At 40.4% G+C, this 23,098-nt stretch overlaps 4 protein-coding genes across 5 annotated transcripts; 1 reads left to right on the top strand and 3 right to left on the bottom strand.

Annotated features, from left to right (window-relative positions):
• Positions 1-2,364: 2,364 nt before the first annotated feature.
• rnft2 (ring finger protein, transmembrane 2) lies at positions 2,365-12,034 on the bottom strand. 2 transcript variants are annotated; one of them, XM_067521020.1, is made up of 10 exons: positions 11,985-12,034; positions 10,784-10,861; positions 9,875-10,392; positions 9,680-9,756; positions 9,373-9,473; positions 8,914-9,067; positions 6,222-6,371; positions 3,914-3,979; positions 3,688-3,789; positions 2,365-3,000 (listed from the first exon to the last, which is right to left on the bottom strand). In XM_067521020.1, exons 2-10 carry the CDS (start codon positions 10,828-10,830, stop codon positions 2,866-2,868), a joined length of 1,350 nt encoding a protein of 449 aa, XP_067377121.1. In that variant the 5' UTR covers positions 10,831-10,861; positions 11,985-12,034; the 3' UTR covers positions 2,365-2,865. The 2 variants fall into 2 exon arrangements, with proteins under 2 accessions (XP_067377121.1, XP_067377120.1); XM_067521019.1 differs by lacking the exon at positions 11,985-12,034 and adding an exon at positions 11,003-11,136.
• On the top strand, positions 11,398-14,740 carry spring1 (SREBF pathway regulator in golgi 1). Its single transcript, XM_067521027.1, has 5 exons — positions 11,398-11,853; positions 12,767-12,923; positions 13,020-13,171; positions 13,465-13,578; positions 14,237-14,740. The coding sequence occupies exons 1-5, from the start codon at positions 11,758-11,760 to the stop codon at positions 14,318-14,320; spliced, it is 603 nt and encodes a 200-aa protein (XP_067377128.1). The 5' UTR covers positions 11,398-11,757; the 3' UTR covers positions 14,321-14,740.
• Positions 14,741-15,006: 266 nt separating this feature from the next.
• Positions 15,007-17,728, bottom strand: LOC137136048 (uncharacterized). Its single transcript, XM_067521025.1, has 3 exons — positions 17,605-17,728; positions 17,341-17,495; positions 15,007-16,294 (listed from the first exon to the last, which is right to left on the bottom strand). Exons 1-3 carry the CDS (start codon positions 17,618-17,620, stop codon positions 15,830-15,832), a joined length of 636 nt encoding a protein of 211 aa, XP_067377126.1. The 5' UTR covers positions 17,621-17,728; the 3' UTR covers positions 15,007-15,829.
• Positions 17,729-18,251: 523 nt separating this feature from the next.
• LOC137136049 (uncharacterized) lies at positions 18,252-22,974 on the bottom strand. The gene is made up of 3 exons (XM_067521026.1): positions 21,170-22,974; positions 20,447-20,592; positions 18,252-19,597 (listed from the first exon to the last, which is right to left on the bottom strand). The coding sequence occupies exons 1-3, from the start codon at positions 21,204-21,206 to the stop codon at positions 19,169-19,171; spliced, it is 612 nt and encodes a 203-aa protein (XP_067377127.1). The 5' UTR covers positions 21,207-22,974; the 3' UTR covers positions 18,252-19,168.
• Positions 22,975-23,098: the final 124 nt, after the last annotated feature.

Genomic DNA, 23,098 nt, shown 5'->3' with positions numbered 1-23,098 from the left:
TGTGACACTCTAATGAATAATAGAGTAGAGAGAGCGCGAGAGAAAGGGGGCGCAAACACTGATAAGGCTTGAAGAGAGAAGAAAAGGAGGGTCATATTCCCTTTGAAGACTTAAAAGAGAGAACACTGGTTGATCTGTCAGAGAAGATGTGCTGGCTGCCGATAGACCAGCCTCTGCTCCTGCCCGGTGACTCCAGCTGCAGCGTCCGCAGACGGTCGCCGTGCTCCGATGCTCAGCGGCTCGCGTCGCGTCTGCGGAGGATCGGAGACCAGCTGGAGAAAGGCTGGACGGCGGGAGAGACGGATGGCGGCTTCAGCTGCAAGGACGGGAGCGGGGAGGTGGTCGTGGAGCGTCGAGGCCACTTTCAGAGCTTCCTGTGCCCTGCGATACACCTCACCGTGCTCGTGCTGTTCGCGGCTAGGCGACACCTGTAGGGCACGAAGCGTCAACAGGTGCGTATTGTCACGTCACCTGCGCGAGAGAGACGCGAGTAAACTATGATCTCTGAGAAAGGATAGCTTATATAATAGGAGGTATTATAATAATAATAATAATAATAATAATAATAATAATAATAATAATATTCATAATAATAATGTAAGTGTGTAATTGTTGATTATGTTGTCTTAGCCTATAGAAAGTGTTAAAAAAGTGTTTAAAGTATTAAAAATATTTAAGTATTTTAAATTATTTATTAACGGGAAATAATGTACGGGTGTTAGAAATAAGCGTAGCTATTATATTACTTTAAAAGTTGGAAACTGTTTTAGCACAATAAACAACTTTCAAACATTTGTTCAGTAAACATATGGCCATATTTTTAAAGTTCTACATTTTAGATTTCTAATATATAAAGTACTTTTCACCTTTCAGGTTCAGGTTAGCCAAACTAAAGCGCGTGTACTTTAAAAATTCAGTTCCATGAGTGTTTTGACGGTATTCTAAATGTTTACATGTGTGAAATTGCAATGCTGAGCGTTTGATTCCCAGCTGCCGTGTGTGTTATGTATTAAAATACCTGCAGTTTCAATCCATTTTTGACCAGGTAATATTCAAAGTTTGGGAAAAAGGCACTGCATTTTTTTTTTATTTATTTTTTGGTTGACAAGTTTTATCTGTGTTAAAATTAGTGAAATATGCTAATTACACGGTAATAACTACATGAAGGTTATAAAAGAGCAATGAAAAACTGAAGCAGGCTACTATTTGTTTGAAGCGTTAATAACAGTCTTAGTTTTCACGTTTAGTTTAATGGACGCTTTTTGTGCGTCTTCTGTTTTATCTCACACAGATGGTGCCTTCAGGTGCATGTCCGAGGACGTTATTTGCACTATAAGCGAGGAGAGCATGAGGACGCTGTCCGGGAAGAAGTGCACAGCCTGTAAAACTCCAACATGCATATACTAAGAGGAGGCGGAAGCGGACTTAAATGTGTGTTTTGTGCTCGGAACGTCCGAGTCTGACTAAGTTCCGTGTGTCATGAAGACTTTCCTAGGCCCGGCGCGGATTCACTGCCGAGCTTCTAAACGTGCTTGACACACTGAACTCCAGTAGCTCTGCACTCAGTCATTTGCACGTCCTGCCCCCGCGTGACCCTCCGATTCTGTCATCCCAGCTACAAAACGGTGATGTAATCCTCCCTTGGTAGAGTTGAGGAAAAAGCTTACTAATAGGATTCATTTGAATTTCACACCTCCCACGGCGTGAACGCATCGCGGGTGACTTTGTAGGCTACAATTAGTGGGAAAAAGGAGCACTGACACAGACCCGTTTTTTTTAAGTCATAATGCAATCTCCTTTTTACACAAGCTACACTGAATGTGGAAAACGTGTAAATAATGAGAAGAGGAATGTTTTTCTAGCGGTTTTCTACAGTGTTTAGAGGATGTTTCATGTTCTCCTGTGCTTTGGCATCATCTGTTGGAGGCAGTGTTAAGTGGCTTTTTCACACCATGAATAACATACAGGACCTAATGCTGTCTGTGATTTCTGAAAATACGTTTTTCTGATAAATGTTACTTTAACTTTATATACGTGCGTGTAATGTGAGCAGAATTACTGAAACGGTCTTTTATAAAGTGTGTAATATTTATACTGTAAAATTTATATGAATTTTTAGAAGAATAAAAGCTTTCTGACATAAATGCTGTGGTTTTTTTTTTTATTGCAATCAGATGACAGATATGCTTCATATTCAGCTGGGCTAAATCTAAATCTTCTTCACTGCAGTGCATTGTAGATTGAAGTTACAGTTATTGTGAAAGAAAAAAAAATCATACTCACAGGTATTAATAACCTAAAGTCACACATTACCCTCTGATAATTACTCAGTACCTAAACAATTGTCAGATACGAACCAAGAACTTATTCGAGTATAAATGCTAGAGCTGTTTTATTTTTATTAAACTTACGATCATTGAGCCTTCTCATTAGTTTAAAATGTGATATTTTCAAATAAATATTGCAAAATGTAAATATATTAAATCAAAGGTTTGTGCCAAAATAGACAACAGGAATGAAATATGAATGCAAACAGTCGTCGGAAATCTTCCTCAAATACAGACTATTCACATGATCACCAAAGCAAATCAAAGTACACATTTTTTATCATGCATCTAGCACCAAAATAAAATCTCAACAGTCTAACGTGTACATAAAAATGTGAATTGTGGCATAAATGTATGACAACAGTCAGAAAATTAATAGTATAACTTTAGGTGTCTTAAGTGAGTTACACTATCTCTAGCAGCAGCTTCGCATTGTGTTCAACTGTGATTATGATTTCCCTCATTCAACATAAACAAACAGAGATGAGATACTATTGTCTAACTCGCATTGACGGCGCATATGATGAGCTGTCAGAGCTCAGTAGATCTGGAAGTGAGCAGAGGTGGTGCCGTCCTTCCAGCATCGCACCGTCTCAACGACAGTAGAGCGGCACAGTGGACACGTTCTCTCCCGGTCGAACCACAAACACAGACACTCCTCGCAGAACACGTGCTGCAGAAGAACAAATGACGTGCATGCAGCATGCTTAATAGACGTAGAGTAGAAAACCAACAGCTGACTAATCTCTCTAAAAAGGTTTGGTGCACGAATTTTGAATTTAGAACTCGAGATCGAAATTTTCTTCTTAACAGCTGCTGAGCGAAGTGTGTCAGAGTCAGTGAGAGCAGCTAATTAAAAATCCACCCGGCACAAGCATCTTGTGTCCCTGGGTACTGATGTTCTCCTTTGACCTCTCTTCAAGGAGCACTTATAGTACTTAATAGTTGCTGTAGTAGTACACACAAGAACTAAGTATCAACTGTATATACTCCGGTTGTGTCAGTACACTGTGACATCCCCCTTTAGGTTTGGTGACACGTGCAACACATCACACTTCTAGCCACACCTATTAAGGGCTGCACAATATTGGTAAAAAAAAAAACTGGCATTGCGATATTTTATTCCCCCTACGATAAACAGTATATCGCGATATTAAAAAATGATTTGCACCAAATTATTAAAAATCTCTTCATCTCTGATAAACGCCTTTTCCTTTGTATGCTAAAATTAAACATTGTGAAGCCCTAACACAGATTAGCGATGCTGGCTGTGGACTGAAATCTTTCAACCCGACAATCAAGCTTCTCTTTAAATCTCGTATCTGCTACTTTGTATTTTTACCCTACAGCGAGTCCTTACCTGGCACAGAAGGGCGATGGGGTCTCTGAAGTCCGCCTGGCAAATAGCACAGACGTCACCTGCCTCGCTGCACTGCTGACTGCCGGCTCTAACTCCATAACCCTGAAAGAAAAACAAAAAAAAACCAAAACCAAGACTGTTAAAAGGATAAATTATTTCTCTCCTAAATGTGAGCAAATTGGTGTAGCTGTGTCCACACTGACATGGTGGATAAGTAAAATCTGACCTGAGAGCTGCAGAGCATGACGAAGGCCTTGCGTATAGCTGATACACGTCCACAGATGTCAAAGGACTGCGAAACAAGCAACGACAATATTTTTGGTTTTTATTTTTTTGAGACTAGCTTCCCACGAGCCCTCCTACATTATCGGACAACATTTTACTCTTTAATAAACTGTGGTAAATTACAGTAATGTATGTAATGTAACTACACGGGTGGTACATTACAAGAACATTCGCTATACATAATTGCTAAACATAAAGTGCAACTGAGGCTGATGATACTTGTAGTATTAAAAAGGTACTTCATAATTCAGAACTGATGATGGGGCTAGATGACAGGCTAGAAGATCACCCAGGTGATTAAGTCATCCTGGGTGGAACATGAAGAACAACAGCATGATATGCAAATTCATGAATTAGCTCAAAGTCACAAAGGTCATATATTCACATTGACGCTTGGTGAAAAGTCAGTGCTTCAGAAGTTTCTAGCATTTAAACGCACCACACTTATGTGATGTTGGATGCACAGAGTTTCATTTAGTTCAGTTTCTTTTTCCAGATCTGGCTTCCCGTTTTAAAAACAAAAAACAAAACACAAGTTTGTTCTCAAGCAGGTTTCTCAAACCTTCGTCAGTTACCCACTCTGACGCAACACGAGTACAGTGAATCAACCACTGATGCGCCAATCCTTCACATCAATGTTCTCAAATACGGACACGCCATTGATGTGGCCTCATCTTGGACAACACCTAAGAGTGCAGACACAGGAACGCAGGGAACTGTCAACCCAATTCAGCTGATTGAGTCAGTCATAAACAACTGCATCCAGTGAATCATCACTGTTTTAAAAAGGAAGTTGATACATCACATGACGGCACAGATTACAAAATAAAAAGCTACGACAACCTTGTTGTGTACATCACTCAGCTGATTCCTCAAAGTTTCACTAGTCCAGCTTTTCGCCATAACTCCCAAGCTTTCTTTATGTAACTATGGAGGAACTAACCCTGCTTTGACTCCTGACTGAAGCTTTCCTGATCATTTGTTCACACCGATATCCATCCTTAGTTTTAAACCATCACTGCTCACTTAATGCCCCACAGCCTGCTGGTTTTCAACTCTAGGCCCAACTCTCTCTCCCATCCAGGACAAAAGTAAATAAAAGATAAAAGACACTTCCCCATCAGCATCTGCACCAGCAAGGGACAGAAAAATTGCAGGTACCTACCTGAAAGAAAGAAAGAAAGAAAGAAAAAGAAAGAAAGAAAGAAAGAAAGAAAGAAAGAAAAGAAAAAAAGAAAGAAAGAAAGAAAAATATAATTAGTAATGTTTTGTAGTAGGACAGAAGAGTGAGTCGTGTTATGGGGCTGAGTAATCTTACACTTGGGATCTATTTCTGTTTATTTTTGCTTGAGACTCACTCAGTTTCCTCATTTTTATATCAACTACTGACATGGATGAAATTGTTGGTCCAGTTACACCCACACTTTTTTCTCATCAATATCTTGAAACTGACAAAAGTATATTTTTAAAAAAAAGATAATAATTTAAGAAATATAAGGAACTAAAAATGTCACTTCACTTTGGCCCAACCAAACAGCAGAGTGACTATTTTCTCCAACTTAACAAGGCTAAATGACTGATTCCAAGATTAAAAGCTGTGTGCTATTACAAAAAAAACATCATCAAAAGATCTTCTGTTGAAGAAGAAATCTGACGCAAAGTCTGACTATTATTTCCTGTGTGTCTTTCTTTGATAGACAAAGGTTAGAGAAAAGGATGTGTAAAGAAAGAAACCTAGAATGTGAGAGGTTAAAACCTGGGTAATCATCTTCTCGTGTCAGAAGAGCGTATGGGGAAAGGGATCTCAAACACTGTTCACCCATCTAACAATGAGCTGCAGTAGTATGGTGAAGTCTGCAGAGTATAATGTTAAACAATGGTTGCTGAACAGTTTACAGGTGAGGAAACAAGTTGGTCTTCTGGAAAAACCTTGTTTTTCTCAAAACTTTGTAATGTGGTGTTCAGTCTGATCTTGTTTGTTTTGCACATGCTTCACCTTGTGGGATAAGTCATTGCACAGGTACATCTTACCATTTGTATGCAGATGATATAGTTTTATAAAAGATGGACGGCTGATCAGTTTTTAACATTTTCATTAATCCCCCAGCCGGTTTTGTTCTGTGGTAAAATAAAGTCCGTTTTTTTTTCCTTCATCATTAGTTAAACTTACTCTGTAATTTAGTAATTTACATGCTTTTTTTTTTTTCTCCCCTAATCCCTGCTATACAGCGCTACCATACTAGGATTACCTTGCAGAGGCTGTAGATGATGATGAGTGTGGCTCCCAGGAAGTAACTATTGGAGGGGTCTTCTCCCATGATGTACTTGTACCACAGCTGGATGGGTACCAGGGCACGAAAAAGTTGGCTCAGCTCCTCAATCAGCAGGTAGAACTTACCCTGGACAAACACGCAAAATTAAAAACTACACTAGTAGTTTAATAGAAATGCTTAAAAACAAAAAGATTTTAGTGACTATGAATGTGCTTATGCTTATTTTTAAATGAAGCGACCAGGAGACAGGAACCCTGCAGCCCTAACACAAGTTTCAACTAACTGGGAAAAAAAAAAGAAATTCTAAATTAAGACAATACGTATTCTTCCTTTGATCCACTCTCTAACTGTCGAAAAAGCAGAAAGAGCTCAACAGCTTCGGGGTACTCTTCTATCTAGTCAAGAGCAGTGAGGTATTAAAGGCTTAAAACAGCATGCCTCCAGCCCAAACATGGCTGCAGTCCAGATCTCCACAGTTTCACAGCAGCACAAGCAATTTCCCTACACTGCAAGGGAAACTGGCAGCAACTCTTTCCACCTGCCACCCAGTGCCTACATTAAGCTGAACCCTACAGGGGCTGCCTTTTAAAAAGGACCCCTCCTCACCCTCTGTAATCACGGACAAGAAACAAACTTTTAAGTCCCCACTGCCACAAAGAGTTTCAAATGAATTGAGTATGGTCAAAAACAGGAGGTGACCAATGTGAAGGCGAACTTCCCCAATGGCCCCTGTGGCATCCCGACTTGCATAATGACTTCTTGGATGTTGGGTGACAAAGATTGATGACTGCGAGTAAAGAGCCGCGAGAAGCCAGGTTGGTTAGGGAGGAAGACCTCTGCTAGCAGCTAATTCATCTTCCTTATTGTCCCCTCAGCGTTATATCCCACAGTGCCCATCACGCCCACGCACAAACTGTCAAATTTAAACTTTGGATACAGGCCAAAGAGTTTGAGTGAGCTCTACTGCTTACTTCGTTTCATTTAATTTTGAACTGCACATAGAAACAAACACATTAACAAGTTCCCGTTTTTGCCTGCCTGATTGTTATAACAGGCTATAGCTTTCAGTTTTAGTCTGGTTTCAGTTTATACCCAAGGATATAGAAAAAAAAAAAAAAAAAAAATGCTGATGGATTTAAAACAAGTGAAATCAGCTTTCTTATCATGAAAAGTTGGATGGATCCAGTACTCACAGTTTTCCCATGTGAGTGCTTGGGTTATTTTTCCTTTCTGTTTTAGAAATGATTCAAAGGGTAAGTTTCATTCTGTGTTGTCAGTCTACGGTAACCAGACAAACTGTCTTTTTCATTTTCCCCTGCTTATAGCACGTAATCTTTTACAATTTAAGTGTTAGAGGGACAAAATATTACATTTGCAAACGTTTTGAAACCTGTAATGGCCATTATTTTTCACTACGTTTTATACAATGAATCAAATAAATTATGCAGTAAAATATTTTAAAGACGAAAACGCCGTGTTGACTTATTTTGAGTCACAGCTCTACTCATCTCATCCGGTTGATCCATTTTCCTGAGCTGCTAAGACACATTCCTTGCTTGAGGCCCAGGGAAAACTATTTTAACCACAAATGGATATTAAAAAGGACTTCAAAACAAAGACAAAGGCCTCACGGAACTTCTGAATGCGTACTTGCTACCACTTGTGCTGACCGCAGTGGTTTTGTAGGATGATTAGTGTTTCCACAGATGGTTGCAGTCATTGAGCAGCCAGGTTGATTGTGTGACTTCACCAAGTTCCAAATACACAGGACTGTTGGGCCTCTATGTACCAGTGGAAAGCTGTGGTGACACAAACTGGGATTCCCTTAAACCCAACATGGGTCCTATTATTGTTGTCAAATACTGCATGTGTGAACAGTAGAGATGTGTGTGTGTGTGTGTGTGTGAGTGCGCACACAGGTAATGGTCCAGCTCCAGGGACAAGTGACCTCACCCCTGCAAACCCCTGGAGGGGCAAATGAGCTCAGTGCTAGCTGCAGTGGTTCTGATAGGCCTGCAGGTCTGTTTATCTGTGGAAATTTCTAATCCTAATACTGCGTAACCCCCCCCCCCCAAACAAACACACAAAATAGGAGGAATATGAGCTACACCTGTATGGAAATCAAAGTCTGTCTGTGTGTTCATTATGTTTGTTGCTTGCTGCAGGCAAGAGCTACCATGGATGCAGACACCCACACGCTCACCTAAGGAGTAACATTTAAAACCTTATGAATAGAAAACAGTTTCACACTGTGACCTTTTCGTGCCTTCTTCACTTGGTAGAGTATTTCAACATATTTTAGCAAATGTTCTTTTTTTACCGTGTGAGTCAAGTTTCATAACTTTGACCGTGAACTTTCTGTCTGTCTTATGTTGTGGTAAAACATTGCTATGGCAGTTTTAAAAAAAAGAGAGAAAGAAAAGGTAATTAAAGGGGCAGTTCACAGATTCACCAAGATGCTCTGCCTGTGAAAGCAGTTGAATCAAGTTCATTAAGTTGGAGCTTTGTGTTGGTATCCACACTTGGCATGGAGGCTTGGAATTAAATTTTTTTGAAGTGTTCACCTTTTCTTTGAAATTGTGGAAAAAACTCAAAATATAATAAACAAAAAAAATCACATTATCTGTACAAGTACTAAGCATCGAATAACTGAACGTAGATTTCTTACCCTGGATTTGAAGGCCAGAAGGATCTTGGGCATGAAGAGAACAAAGCATTTCAGGCCAATGGTGAAGTATTTGAGAACAAAATCAGTGATGCCCACAACCCAGATGAGATCAAAGAAGTCAAAGCTGTTGAGGCTGGGCTTGGCAAAGATGAGGCTAGAAGAAGGGGAAAAAAAAAAATATCCAGCTTACTTGTTGTAGGTAGGTCAAGTGTTTGTGCTGAGGATGCTAGAAGGACAAGCAACAGCAAGGGAAATGTTCAACATAATGTTGGAAAAAAACGAATGAAATGAACACAAAGTACTCACAGGACAATATGAGACAACAACAGGAACACTCCCTAAAGGAAATGGAAGTAGAAATAAAATGGATGGAAAAACCTAAATATATAAAGGGAAATGTAAAACATAGGTTTGCTGGCAAGGAAACGCACTATAAATGAGCGTCTTCCTGTGTGCTACCTGTTGTGCAGCTCCTCGTGACTGAATGTGTAGTAGATATACACTACATTCCCTGCAAGGAACAGGATGATCCACAGAGCCACAAATACAGAGCGTTCTTCCTGGTGACATAAATGAGACACACTTCACATGTGATGTCTTTACATTTACAATTGCAAATTATTGCAATTTTTTTGCTAATTTGAGCCACGACTGTGCATCAGCCTTGATGAACGAGAGCTCTAAAGAACAGCTAATGTTTTTTTATTTTTCGTTTTAAAATAAAAACCGGTATCAGTGTGGCAATGAATATACTGTAGACGTTTACCCGTAATGACACTTGGTGCCTAAATGTAGAATTGGCGTAGGCGAACGTGCTGGCCATCCCCACGCACACAGCTATACCTGCAGAGAAGCGGTGCAGGATCATCACTAAATCAGATTTTGTGCTGCTAATGATAGTTTGCTTCAAGTACTGTAATATTAAACAACGGCAGCACTCTGACCCCACAAGTTGGTTTACCTAGCTTATGTTGAAAGCAGACTTTAGCAAGCAGAATGAGGATGAAGGGGAAGCCCCTCTGCAGCCATGTGACTACTGCCTTCAGTTCAGACAGGGCGGGGGCTGGTGTGGACTGTTCTTCTTGTGCCTCCTCCCTGGAGCCGTGCCTTTCTGAGCCAGCGGCCGTGGTGGCCTGCTGTAGCAGAGAGGAGGTCCTATGCTGCAGGGGCTGGTGATGGAAGTGGTGGTGATGGTGATGGTGGTGGTGCTGGGGCGGTCGAGGAAGAAAAGGTCCACCCTCGGTGCGGTGGGGGCCTCCTTCTTCTCTGGAGGATGCAGTCATCTGGATATAAACCTCAGGTGGAGAGCCCAGGACTAGGCCTGCTGCCTGGAATTGAGCAGTGGAGACCGAGCCAGAGGGGACGCCCACAAGACCGGAGAAGATCTGCTGGGGCGAAGCAGGCGAGTCAGGCTTCAGGCAGTCAAAAACACCCCCCTCATCCAGACTGCTCTCCGATCCCAGAGTTTGGCTTCGGCTCCTGAAGGGGGGAAAACATGGAAGATGTGATATGCTGTTGATATTTCATGTAAAGGAGTCTGGAAATGTACGTTTACATCTCTGTAGGAAAAAACGAAGCTAGTTTGTGACAGTGCTCCCCTGCTACATCCCCTTGAAAGGAACCTAACTTGCTCCTATTCAGTGATAAAAGCACAAGTGACACTGACCGCTGGTGCAAGGGGGTGAGGCCTGGGTCTGGCACATTCCATTGTTATTAGATGTTGCTGACATCAGGGCTCTAAGCAGTGTCCCTTGATCTTAGCACACAAGGCTTACTCTCATGAGGATTTGGGCAAATCCGACATCTTCGGCTTATACATACACAGATAAATGACGCACCTTTCTTGTACCTGAAAAGCTAATTTCCCCACCTTTCAGAGGGCATGCCATCCGTGTTGCTGCTGTGTCTCCTCTGCATCGCATACCCCTCATCACCACATGGTCCAGCCCTAAAAATGGACATCAACAGTGTATGAGTGGCAGGGCGGACACCGGCTGATTAAAAACATCATGTTTTCAGCTATTGTGCTTTGTGTGTGTGTGTCTCATGCGTCGGGCAACAAGCTGCAAAACAACGTTGACTGCTTCACCTGAATTCCTTCCGCTTTTCTCATGGCTAGGGCAAAGTTAGCTAGGATAACGTTGCTGCTAAAGGTAATCAAGATGCTGCAACCCCTCCGACGATGCTCCTGCTGCGACCTCTTTACAACACTTCCCGTACGACGTCACCCAGGGTGCCTATCTGCCAATCAGCATCCGCCTTCCCATTAAACCACTTCCGTGTTGGGAATTTGTTTTGCTCACGGTGGATGTCAGCTGCATAGGTCCGATTTCGCTGGATAAACGTCACAGTTGCTGCTTGTTCGATGCAACGATGGACAGCTGCGAATAAAATCACGAAACCTCTGTCATACTGTCGTAACCACCAGCGTTTGGCTTATTTAAGAGCGAACGCTAACGCCAGCTGGCTAGCTAGCAGGCTAACAAAGCATGCTTTGATGATGAAGCACTGCTAGCTTGCGTGCTCACTCCGCTGATTTGACAGCACCCATGGCATTTTAAGCTACGGCTTTGTGAATACCTGCAACATGGGTTAGCTAACGGGAAAATGAAACGTCTTCAGCTGTTGATGCTTTAGTATTTTATAGCTAACGTTTGACCAGCGTTTACCATTTGCTTTATGGAAAGTTAGCTGCCGTCAGTGAAATCAACAAAAACCAGCTGAGTCGTCGACACATTTTTACATTACTTATAACTGACATACACGCAAGGGTAGGGTGTCGATACCCGCCAGTGGAGGTTTCTGGACCGTCGCCGTCCGACATCTTTCCAAGAAAACCATGCTATGATGGTGCTACGGCGATTACTGCGAAAACGCTGGGTGCTGGGAGTAGTCTTCGGACTGTCTCTGATCTACTTTCTCACCAGCACTTTGAAACAGGTACAGAGGTGCCAACGCCAATGATGGGCAAAACCATTCGTTTTGATATATATTGATTTTAGAAAAAGCTGACGTTAAATCACATATGGCCTCCCTTTGCATGTGAGCGGCACAGATTCTCTTGGATATACCTCTGCAATCGACATGGTGAACCGTCGTCTGCCCGTTTATCTAATCTAAAAGCGAGCGGAACTCACGCTCCTTCGAGGGCCGCAGCCCACCCACAGCTGATTCTGGGGTGGGATTTGGCATATTCACTCTCTCAGAAGATGGAACAGCAGTGTTGTAGCTAGAGATGGTTGTTTAGACGGCTGCCATCCTCATGGAGCACGAGTTTTCCACCCCCGGATCTAATCATAGACTCCCTGTTTAATGTCAAGATCCGGGCTCTGTGGGGCCACAGCGTACAGGATTTTGTATTTATTTTTTCAAGTTACAAAATCATGACACATGACTTTATGACTTGTTGCTGCAGAACAGGCCTTAAAGATTATCAATCATCGAAATTGTTATCAAATCAAGTTTTATTTATACAGCTCAGTTACACAAATCACACATTTGCCTCAAGAGGTTTTAACAATCTGCACAGCCTCCCCGGTTCTTAAACCTTGAAATTGGATCCTCTAAAGCCCCCACCCCCTTAATGGGTGGAGGGGGGGAAACGTGTATCTCTGTTCTGCACACGTCAGCTATGGAACTTTCTTCTCAGTTTCTTAATATTTGGTAGAGGACAGACAGCTTAGAATTAGGGGGGAAAGTCATTTCAGCATAGTTGTATATTGGCCAAAGTCATTCTCATGATTTGTTGAGGCTACAATGGGCAGACATCTGGAATAAGTAAAGTCAAATCTATCGTTGATTTTGTTCAACTGTTTATTATTGATATTTCATGTTCTTGTGCAAATTTTTGTAGGAGGAGCGGACCATTCGAGACCGCACACTACTAGAGGTTAGAGATTCGGACCATCGCATCCCCTGGAAAGTGCGTTTCAACCTGGGCAACAGCAGCCGGCCGATCACCCAGTGCAGGAATTCCATCCAGGGAAAGATGCTGCTCACAGACGAACTTGGTAGGTGATGCATCCGCTACGCGCCACGACGGCTGAATGGAACCAGTTCTGTCCCTTTAGTCCGTGTCTATGATCATCTGTGCTGATGTGTTACAGGTTACGTCTGTGAGAGAAAAGACTTGCTTGTTAACGGCTGCTGCAATGTCAATGCTCCCAGCACCAGACAGTACATTTGCAAAAGCTGCCTCGCCAACGGCTGCTGCAGCATCTACGAGTATTGTGTGTCTTGCTGCCTTCAGCCCGATAAGGTATCTTTCTATCACGGATGTTTAGGAGCTTGGCTTATTTATTTATTTTTTATCAGAAATGGTTCAACTGTCAGTGTGCTGCATCTTGTGAGATTGCTGTGTGTGTAGAATTAATACGTGAGCTTGAAATTCACGAAATTGGAATCTAAGTCTCAACATTGAATCCAAGTACTGCATACTATAGATCATGTTGATTAAGAGGGGGACAAAACGTACAAGTTAGACAGATGGAAATCTGCATTCGAGTGTTTAACTTGTTCTATTTCTTATCTTTTGTTTTTGTTTTTTTTTAGCAACCTCTTCTTGAGCGCTTCCTGAACCGTGCTGCTGAAGGTTTCCAAAATCTCTTCACCGCTGTGGAGGATCATTTTGAGCTGTGCTTGGCCAAGTGTAGAACCTCATCTCAAGTAGGTTCACAGATACATGAAAATAGAAATGAACGAGGCTGTCAGAACAGCTCTTTTTTTTTTTTTTTTTTACATTCTTTGTTATAGAAGTACAGAATCCTAAAACTACTGGTATTGTAGTCATTCTGAAACAAAACAAGGATAGTGAAAACCCGCAACAAAAGAATCGCAACAGCATCTTTCACCTGTTTCTCAAGCTTCGCAGCCAGTATATCGTGTTCAATGCGACACTGATGATACAAACAACTTTCTTCAATGCATTGCCATGACTCATTATAGTTATTTCATTGGGTAACAGCGACTTTGGCCTGGTTTCATAAGTATTAATCATCATACATTCTTCAGAGGTGAAAGTATATGCTTGTACATCATTACCTTTGCTCCTAATTGTTTACATAGCTCAGGAACCTTTTTTTTTTTTTTTTTTATTCATCTGCTTTTGTCTAACAGTCTTTTAATCTCAGTATTTATTAGGGTCTGGAGTTGAACGAATACTTTGTTTAAATACAGTCTTGCTTTTCTTCCCAAAGTGAAACTGTTACGAAAATTCAAATGCACAAATTGTTTTGGCAAAAGGCTTTGTGCACAATTTCCTATTTCAGCAGGAAATAATGCAATGAATATTTAGATGCAATAATTAGTTTTCCCTCTCGCGCAGAGTGTCCAACATGAGAACACCTACCGAAACCCTCAAGCTAAGTACTGCTACGGAGAGAGTCCCCCAGAGCTTCTCCCAGTGTGAGCATTGGCCTTAAGCTCACGAGGAGCTACAGGGAGAGTGGTCGGCTAATAAAGTGTCCTGCTTGGACACCTAAAGGTGCTTAAAGAAGAAACTTACAAATGAACTGCTGTCTTGGACAATTTTGCATTATAAGGCAAAGAGATGAAGGCGTCCAAGACCAAGCTGGCCCAACAATGTATGTGATTTATTTACACTTCATAAGTGCGTAGAAGGCTTCATACATTCATCCATGATGATCATCAGGTCTATACATAGCAGGCAGCTCATCCATCCGAATTCCTCCAAACCAGTTTCATGACGTAGAAAAGGTTTCATTGGTTTCCTGTTTTGCTGAAGATTTTAAAACGGCAAAAGAATGTGCTTTTGCTTGTGTGTATAGTGCATGCATATGAAACAGATATTTAATAAAATTAACTGTGAGTCATTGTACTGTTTAATGTCAGGAGGAAGGGTAAAAGTCGTGCATGAAATCTTGAGGCGTTCAAATGTGGTTTCAAGTGTGTTCATTGAAGCGAAGACAAAGGATCAAGAAAACCCAGTGAACTAGAAATCAAAAAACATTTTATTCCGTTTGCCAAAAGGAAACATCTTTCACAAACAGAAGGTTCAATCAAAAGCATTCAAGAGCTGTTTTATGAAAAGATAATAAAAAATAAAAAACTACATTCAAATTTGATAAAGCTCAAACAGAAACACAAAACCCTGGAACTTCTGAGAGAATATAAATTGATCACTTAATTTGAGGCCCACATTAATCTTTGTTGCCGCGTTGCTGTTCTTTTGCGTCGCTGTGATAAGACTCTGACAGACTTATCTGCCTGACTGTGCACTGTCCATCTGTGCACGCATTTCACTGTGGAACACGGTGATTGGTGCCCACATTGGTGGCTGGTTGTAGGTGATTCCTGTAAGCTTCTCCTTCTACCTCGGGCAACGTAGCCCACTCACAAGGGATCGATGTCCAGAGCAAAACAATTAATCATTGTGAAGGCTGAGAAAACAAACCGTTGTAATCAGGAAATTATTAAAGCCCCGTCTCATTTGTCTCGTTGGCAAGTTGATTAATTGCCGTCTCGTAGGAATGATGACAATCATTGCAAACGATCGAGTTTAATTGAACAAAGCCGTTTCTGATTGAGCTTTTTTTAGGAGTGTGAGCTTTAATTGCCTCCTTGATGAAACAGTATCACGTTTCTCATTTCACTCAGCAAAAGTTTGCATTTAAGGTATTTCATAATTTATCAAGCTTATCCTTTGAATATTAGATATTATTAATAATATTAAATTAATATTATTCAATAATAATAATGATATAAAAATACTATTAAATATTACTCACCAATTGAATTTGCATTGTATTCATGCTTATTTATTTTATATTACAATTCTAAGGACATCAACAGGCTGTGTACTTGATTCAAAAAATAACATTTGAAAAGAGGTTAAAAGTTAAAGAAAAGCTGCCAAAAACTGTAACGTCATCATAAACTGAGACCACCTGGTAATAAACTACAAGAGGTATCCACTCCCCTCCAAGTATTTTAGGTACATTGACTTAGTAACTTTGCGTTTTATATTTTTGACCTTTGAATTTCGTACCTCAAGCTTATGCTCCAGCCAATCCAGATAGTCCCTGGTTTCCTTCAACAGAGTGTGACACCACTGCTTTCTCTTAAATGTATGCACGGGCATTATGGGTGGGGGTGGCTTTGGGGAGCATTCCCCTCCAAGAATTTGCTTCAGACAGTTTGTGAGCATGCTGACCCTTACGATGGTCTCCTCGAGCTTTGTATGAAGCGAAACATCGCCCGGATTCAGGTTGTCCCTCTGGTCCTCCAGGATTTGTCCCAGGCCTTGAGCCATGAAACTGAGGCTGCACTGAACTTCTGATCCACTGAAAGAAGAGTTTTTGTGGACAATGAGCTCAGGGAAGTCTGTTGACAAAGTGCCGAGGCGCTTCCCATTGGCTTCATCCTAGAGGAGAAGACACGGAAGAGGAGAGTGCATTTAACTGGCAGCTGAATTTTTGATTTGTCAGGGCTGTAATCTCACTGTCAAAAATAATCACTTAAGGTCTCGTGGACGTACTTATTAATATTCAAAATTACAATGTACTACTGGACTAAAGTGCACCAATAACAATAAAGTTAAATAATACAGTTACAGGTGAGGCTTGATTTTCAAGGTGTGCACCGAAAAATAAAAGTACGAAGTTGGATTAGTGTCATGACTTGAGTCCATAACCTGCTTTAGTTATCAGACATCATGAAAATATTCAAAAAATTACCCCGTGTTACAGAAGCCACATGTGTGAGACATCAATAACTGATTCCAACTAAGTGTGACTTATTGTTGGACTATGAAATCTGCATCATGTGTTTCTCAGCTGATAACAATTAAAATAAGGTCATATAACAGCACAAGAAAATGAGTAAATATAGTCTTTAGTGTTGGTCCTTAGAAATATTTCTGTTGTTTTATTACTTTATGTCGTAACAGTTTTCTGCCACACACACTATAGTCTGTGTCTTTCACTTGATTCCTAGGCTGAGTTCTCCTCCATCTTTTTACTAAAAGCTTTCATTTGCACATTTTTTAAAACTTTCTTCTACTGCTGAGTTTTTTTTCCCCTCTCTTCTGTCTCCTCATCGCTTCATTTAGTCTGAAATATAAAAAATCCTCATACATTTTTGAAACCCTTTCAAAATGGAGCAGTATAGCTGTAAATTGACATCATTTGCTCTCGGGGCTACTTTAATAGTAAAGGGTGCGTTTGTTTTAAGCCAGTTGACTTCCAAAAATTCCAAAATTGTAAATTTGTAAAAGAGTGTGAGTCCAATTTTATTCCACGAACAGATGTAAAGTCTTTCACTCTTAAAATACAAAATGCTCGTCCCACAACTGTATGTCTCCAAATGCCTGAGCAGAAAATTTAAATTGGCAAAAGTGATGCAGGATGTCCAGAACACTGCGGCCTTAACACAACCATCAGACACACAGTTTTACAGTATGATACTCACAAAACGTGTCAAACTGTCTTCAACGTCTTTCTTGCTGTGGGCAGTCAGCTCTTTTGGGCTGCACGTTAAGCCAGCAGCATGTTTCTTTGGTGTGTGTGCCGCATCCACTCCGGGCATAAGAATCACCACCCAAGCACAGGCCACATTCAGAAAACCTGCAAATGTAAGTAGGCCCAGCTTATTAAATGCACCATGAAAACCTGAGAGAATTATGCTTTTTGATTGTTCATTAGTGAGTGAAAAAATGTGAACTGCATACTGTACCCGCTCTATATTTCATTCCGACTCTGCTCGTTCTCCACTATGATAAGGGCAGATTCATGCACTGATCTCCATCATACATCATCACCTTTTCATTTATACACCTCTCAAGGAGGCGTGTGAAGCAAGTTCTGAAGATAAACTTCCCCTATCATATCATTTGTGTAAAAAAAAAAAAAAAAAACTAGATTGCCTTCTTTGACGGGGTCAACACCTTTTGCTGTGATCTTTGTTGCTTACTACACAGGAAAGGAAACGTTGCAAATAACTGATAAACGTGGTGTGTACATGTCTGCACAGGCTGCAGAATTAAATGAAAATATACAAAGTTTTCATGTTTGGAAGTTATTTGGAAGTGATTTCGATTGACATCATTTTAGGCTTAAAACTTACCCTGACAAATAATGCTTTTATGTATATCAGTTGTTTATATCATGGCCTACTTCTGTAATGACATATCTAAGTTATGATTGATTCATTCTTTCCCTGATCCTCTTCACACACAGGGCTTCCTGTGCGTAGATGTGGCTGATGTGACAAATCGTCAGTATCCTTCTTCATGTGAACGATGTTTGGTTTACGTGATGTTACTGATCACTGTTACTTCTTTTCAATCATGAATATTGAATAATATCAAGTCAACAATAAGTTCAAATTTGTTTTTAATTCTGTTTATTTGGAACAAACAAAGCTAACGGATATAGACTTTTACAGAAACTGATATTTAGGTAAAACATCATTTTAAAATTCATACATTAAAAACCCCCCAAAACTGACAAAGAACAGGGAACAATAAATAAAACTTACAATACAAATCCCCCCCAAAAAAGCTTTATTTTAACATAAATTGTATGTATGAGCACACTGGCTTTAACAGAATATCATTTTCTTCAGGACAGTTCCACCCAGCCCCTCGCTGCCTAGAGAACATGATGATACAAACTTGTTTTCACTATCACAGATTGAGATCTATCACAATGTGTAAGAGTACGACACTTCCAGCAGTGCAGAGATCTTTTTTTTTTGCGTTTTTTTTTTTCTCTCTTTAAGGTTTTGGGCAATGCTTGATCCTTCTAACCACTGAGGCATTTCTGTATGATCAGCAGAGCAGGGAGGGCTGCTTGTGTAGCTTAAGTTGCATATTGTAGCTTTATAGTTCACTATAATAAATAACAGTAAGGTTGGATTCAAATAACTTGAATAAATTAATAAATAGATTTTCAATTCTATTCTATATATAATAAATAACATCCCTTTCAATTATATATAAATATATAAATATATAAATATATATAAATAACATCCTGCCTTACTTTTGAGGTTAATGCAGGTGGTGGTGTAATAGTGCTGGGAATATTTCCCTGAATAGACCTGAGAATAGTTGCTGATCATTACCATCCCTTTATCAGCACAGTGCAATCAACTTCGGATGCAGACTATGTGGCAAAGCTGAGCAGAAAATAAATAAACACATACATAAAAAGGGGGGATAATAAGATCGATTAGCAGTAGCTTTCGTAAGACAGCTGTTGTGACTGTCTTCACAGAGTTCCTCTTCAGTTCGTCTTCAGTTCCTCTTGGCAGCACAGTGGTCAAACAATTCCTCGATTACCTGGATCACTTTTTTTTGGTAGTCCCTCAGCGTGACTATGACATTCCATCCGTACAATTTTTTTGCATAGTCGGTAGTATGGGTCAACTGCAGAGGGGGTGGCGTAGGTGCCGACGGGCTTTCTGGGTAGATTTTCTTAAGGATATGACTTATTATGTTTGACTGGTGTCTGAGTCGGGACTTTAGATCGGACATGGACAGGTTCTTCATGACGATTTCATTGTTGGCCCAAATTGCTTGATATTCTTCTGCCCTTGAAATGTGCAAGTTGAAAAGCTCATTATTGGTCAAGAGCCTCTGCAGCTTCTCAGAAAGGTTGGCACCAGATATTGTGAAATTATCGACGTAACCGGGAAGCGAACCATTTCGGCTCTCAAAATGTACCTGTAAGAACGAAAGAAAGCAAGAACAGGTGATCAATGTTAAATATACTGCTAAATTCCCCTCAGTCAAAGCAAAAGAGAGAGAGTTTTCAAAAGAACTACTGCATTTTTTTAATAAGTTGCCTAGTTCCTGCGTGTCTCACAATTTCCTGCGGCTAAATCAAAGTGAAACTGAAGGAAGCAAATCTGTCTCTAAGCAGTGTTCAACGGCACGTGGGTCCCTTAAGCTTAAGTAGCGTCAGTCAGGAAACTTTGGATTTTTTTTTATTTTTATTTTTTATTCCCAGCTTAATTTTCAGAAACACCTGCTGTCTTCAATTTAAACACATGCTAAACTTCATCCCCTCTTACTGTATCTTCCCAACAACAGTTACAACAACGGTTACATATAGGTGGAAACAGATCTGAAATCTGTTTACAGAACAAGGAGTTCATCTATCCGGCTTCAGATATAAAGGAATAAGGACATACACACACACACACACACACACACACACACACACACACACACACACACACACACAGAATAACAACCTTTTTGCATTAGGCAAAAGTTCACTTTGACAGTAGTTGTAAGTAGTAGCTGAAAGTAATGCATGCTGATGCAGTCCTCACTTTATAATTGATATTTTAATGGTTTTATACGTTATGAAACCACTATTTCTGGCCTCGGTTCATATTGTCTTCACGTGCATAACCAGTTCCACAAGTGGGATAAAAAATGGTCCCAGTAGCTGAGCGCTGGGCATCATAATAGCAAAATACACATAAGGTACAGGAAATGTAGTATCACACCTACCTACCCACTTAAATAAATAAATAAATAAATAAATCCCTGGGTAGTACTTACATGTTCGTATTTTCTCAGAAGGATTTTTGCTTCATGTCTCAGTAGATTTGAGAGATCCTTGGTGCGGTTTAGATCAGCACAGCTGGCAGGAATTGCAGCAGAATCCGTCAGGCTCCATTGGACCTCCAGAAGCATGAAGGCGAGTACTAAGACAAGATCAGGTGGATAAAGATGACTCAGTACGTCAAACAGAATACAAGGTAATAGTTCTAAATCACATAAGATGGAATTTTCTTGAAAGTTTTGCTAAACAGTTAGACATGAGGCAACCCGTGAAGATTGGTAACAAGAAAAACAAATCAGTTTTTGTGCCTTAAATAGTGCTTGGACTTTAGAGCAATAAGTGCAGGGGTTTGTTGAGTTGTTAATAACCCAACGCAAAATAGGGAAGAGAAATGTTATTTATACAATTTAATGAGTTTTGATGAGTACTGAATCACCGAATGATGCATCTCATGGCTTCCTATTATATCACACTTGCGTATGTCATCTGGTATCACAGGAAGAATTTCAGTAAAATAACTTATTGGATAAGGCTGATGTTTTGTAAAAAAAATATATACACACTCCCTTTCAAAAGGCACAAGACTTGCACAGGGACATTTCTGTTCTAGCATGTTTTCCATTACAAACGTTTGCTAGGAACATAGTTCAAATTGAAACATTATTAACAGCTTTGTTATAACATGAAAAATGTAATATAAAAATGATAACGATATTTACCATAGTGCTTCAGAAATCCCTCGAGTTTATGATCCATAGCGGCAGAAGACACTGATTCACTTTAAGAACAGGAGTCGTTGATTCACAAACCACAAAACACGTGCAACTTTGAAAAATACTTAACCCTGGCTTTTACACCACGGGCCTATATATACGCAGTTATCACCCACCCATTTACCCGTGTTGTCACACAGACACAGACACACCCTCACCATGAGGAGGCAAAATTCCATGATGACATTTTTCTTCTTCTTTGGTCAAACATCACTCATGGTGTGACAGCGTGCTGCTTGCCTTAGCCTCAGAGGTGTGACTTCAGTCAGTGCTTCATTTGTGCAGCAAGAGTTCACAAACGCTCCGAAATAAAAAGTTGCAACAGATGAGTGAAATCAAATCATGACGATGAAATCTTTTCACATTAAAAATGAAACCCAGTTTCATTTTGTCCATCATGCATCATGCAGGCCTCTGTGAACCAAATAAAGGTGTCGGTCATATGGAGGAAACTGTTTGGTGACAACTGACTGTTCAGTGATTAATTCCGTGATTCCTAACGTGGGGTTTGTAAACCCATGAAGGAGATTATGAGGGCTGTGAGGTGATTACCAAGATGGGAAATAATTCCAATTTATACTCATTTCAGCAATTTACTCATGACATTATTTAAATAACTCTGAAGCGGGAATTATTCTGAAAAGGCCAATATATTAATCCTATGTCCAGCAGACGTCGGTCTAACAGAGGTCGATGTTGTAATGAAAGGGCGATAAGTTATTTTTATTTAATTTGTTTAGCTTCGCATCTTATTTCTTTTACCATGCGTCATGACACATATTTCAGTTGAAACTGAACAATTTGCTGCTCAGTTTGATACCATCAGTTGTGACCTCTACATCACCTTATTATTGTAACACCTTCCTCCGTCAGTGGAAGGAAACATTTTCACCCCTTAAAATCCCACCTACACAATCCTCCAGTTTCAGCCATTGACATTTTCTTGAATTTCACGCTGACGTATTGTTGTTCCCATCCTGTAAAGTTTGGGCGACTTACGTTAAAAACTACGTCAGAGCAATAGCTCCGCTACATTTAGTGTAGTAAAAATGTTGGATCTCGGAACTGCAAGCTGCCTCAGTCACATAAGCACTGTTGACGTTTTCTTACTTGTCTGATCTGGAGTTGCTCCGTGTAGAGTGGCCCAAGGCTCTTTTCTCGATCCTATTTTATTTTTGCATTTTTATTTCTTTCTACAATATGATGTCATTTTTAGAACTAAATCCCAGGGTAGACTGCATATTCATTCTGCATTATCCTACAAACACACACGTTGTGCTTTAGAAGTCTGCCTGTATCTATTGATAAATGAGTGAAGTCATTTAGGCTTGTTTTAGCTTCACTTAGGTCCCACTTGAGCATCATTTTTGACCAAGACCTTGGCTTACGACCCCCATTCCCAGGACGTTATTTGAAGCATTTGATGTAGTCCGAGGGTTGCTCCAAGTGAAATAGGTGGAATTCTTAGGCTTTTAAAGGTGCTTTTTTTTTGTAAGCTCACAAAATGGAGATTGCTAATGCATGATGAATGGTATATTTTAAGGCATATTTTGTCATGAGTTGCAAAAGGTGAATCACTATTTCTGGGAACATACATTTGTGTTGAGTACTTTCAATGTTATGCAAGTATTCCTTAATAGTTGCACATAACTCACACAGACAAACACAGGGAGGGTTATTTTTGGTACTTTCTGCTTATCCCGTGAGTTCAGGGTCGCCACAGCGGGATGTTGATTTGGCACTTTTTTTTTTTTACGTCGGATGCCCTTCCTGACGCAACCCTCCCCAAAACCGGGGATTGAACAACTGACCCCCTGGTCCTTGGACAACTGCCTTACCAACTGAGCTACAGCCGCCCCTACATAAACAGAGAGT

The sequence above is a fragment of the Channa argus genome, chromosome 11 (genome assembly GCF_033026475.1).
Source record: "Channa argus isolate prfri chromosome 11, Channa argus male v1.0, whole genome shotgun sequence".
Lineage (NCBI taxonomy): Eukaryota > Metazoa > Chordata > Actinopteri > Anabantiformes > Channidae > Channa > Channa argus.
The sequence above is the reverse complement of the archived record's forward strand: the minus strand, read 5'-3'. Positions and strand labels throughout refer to the sequence as shown.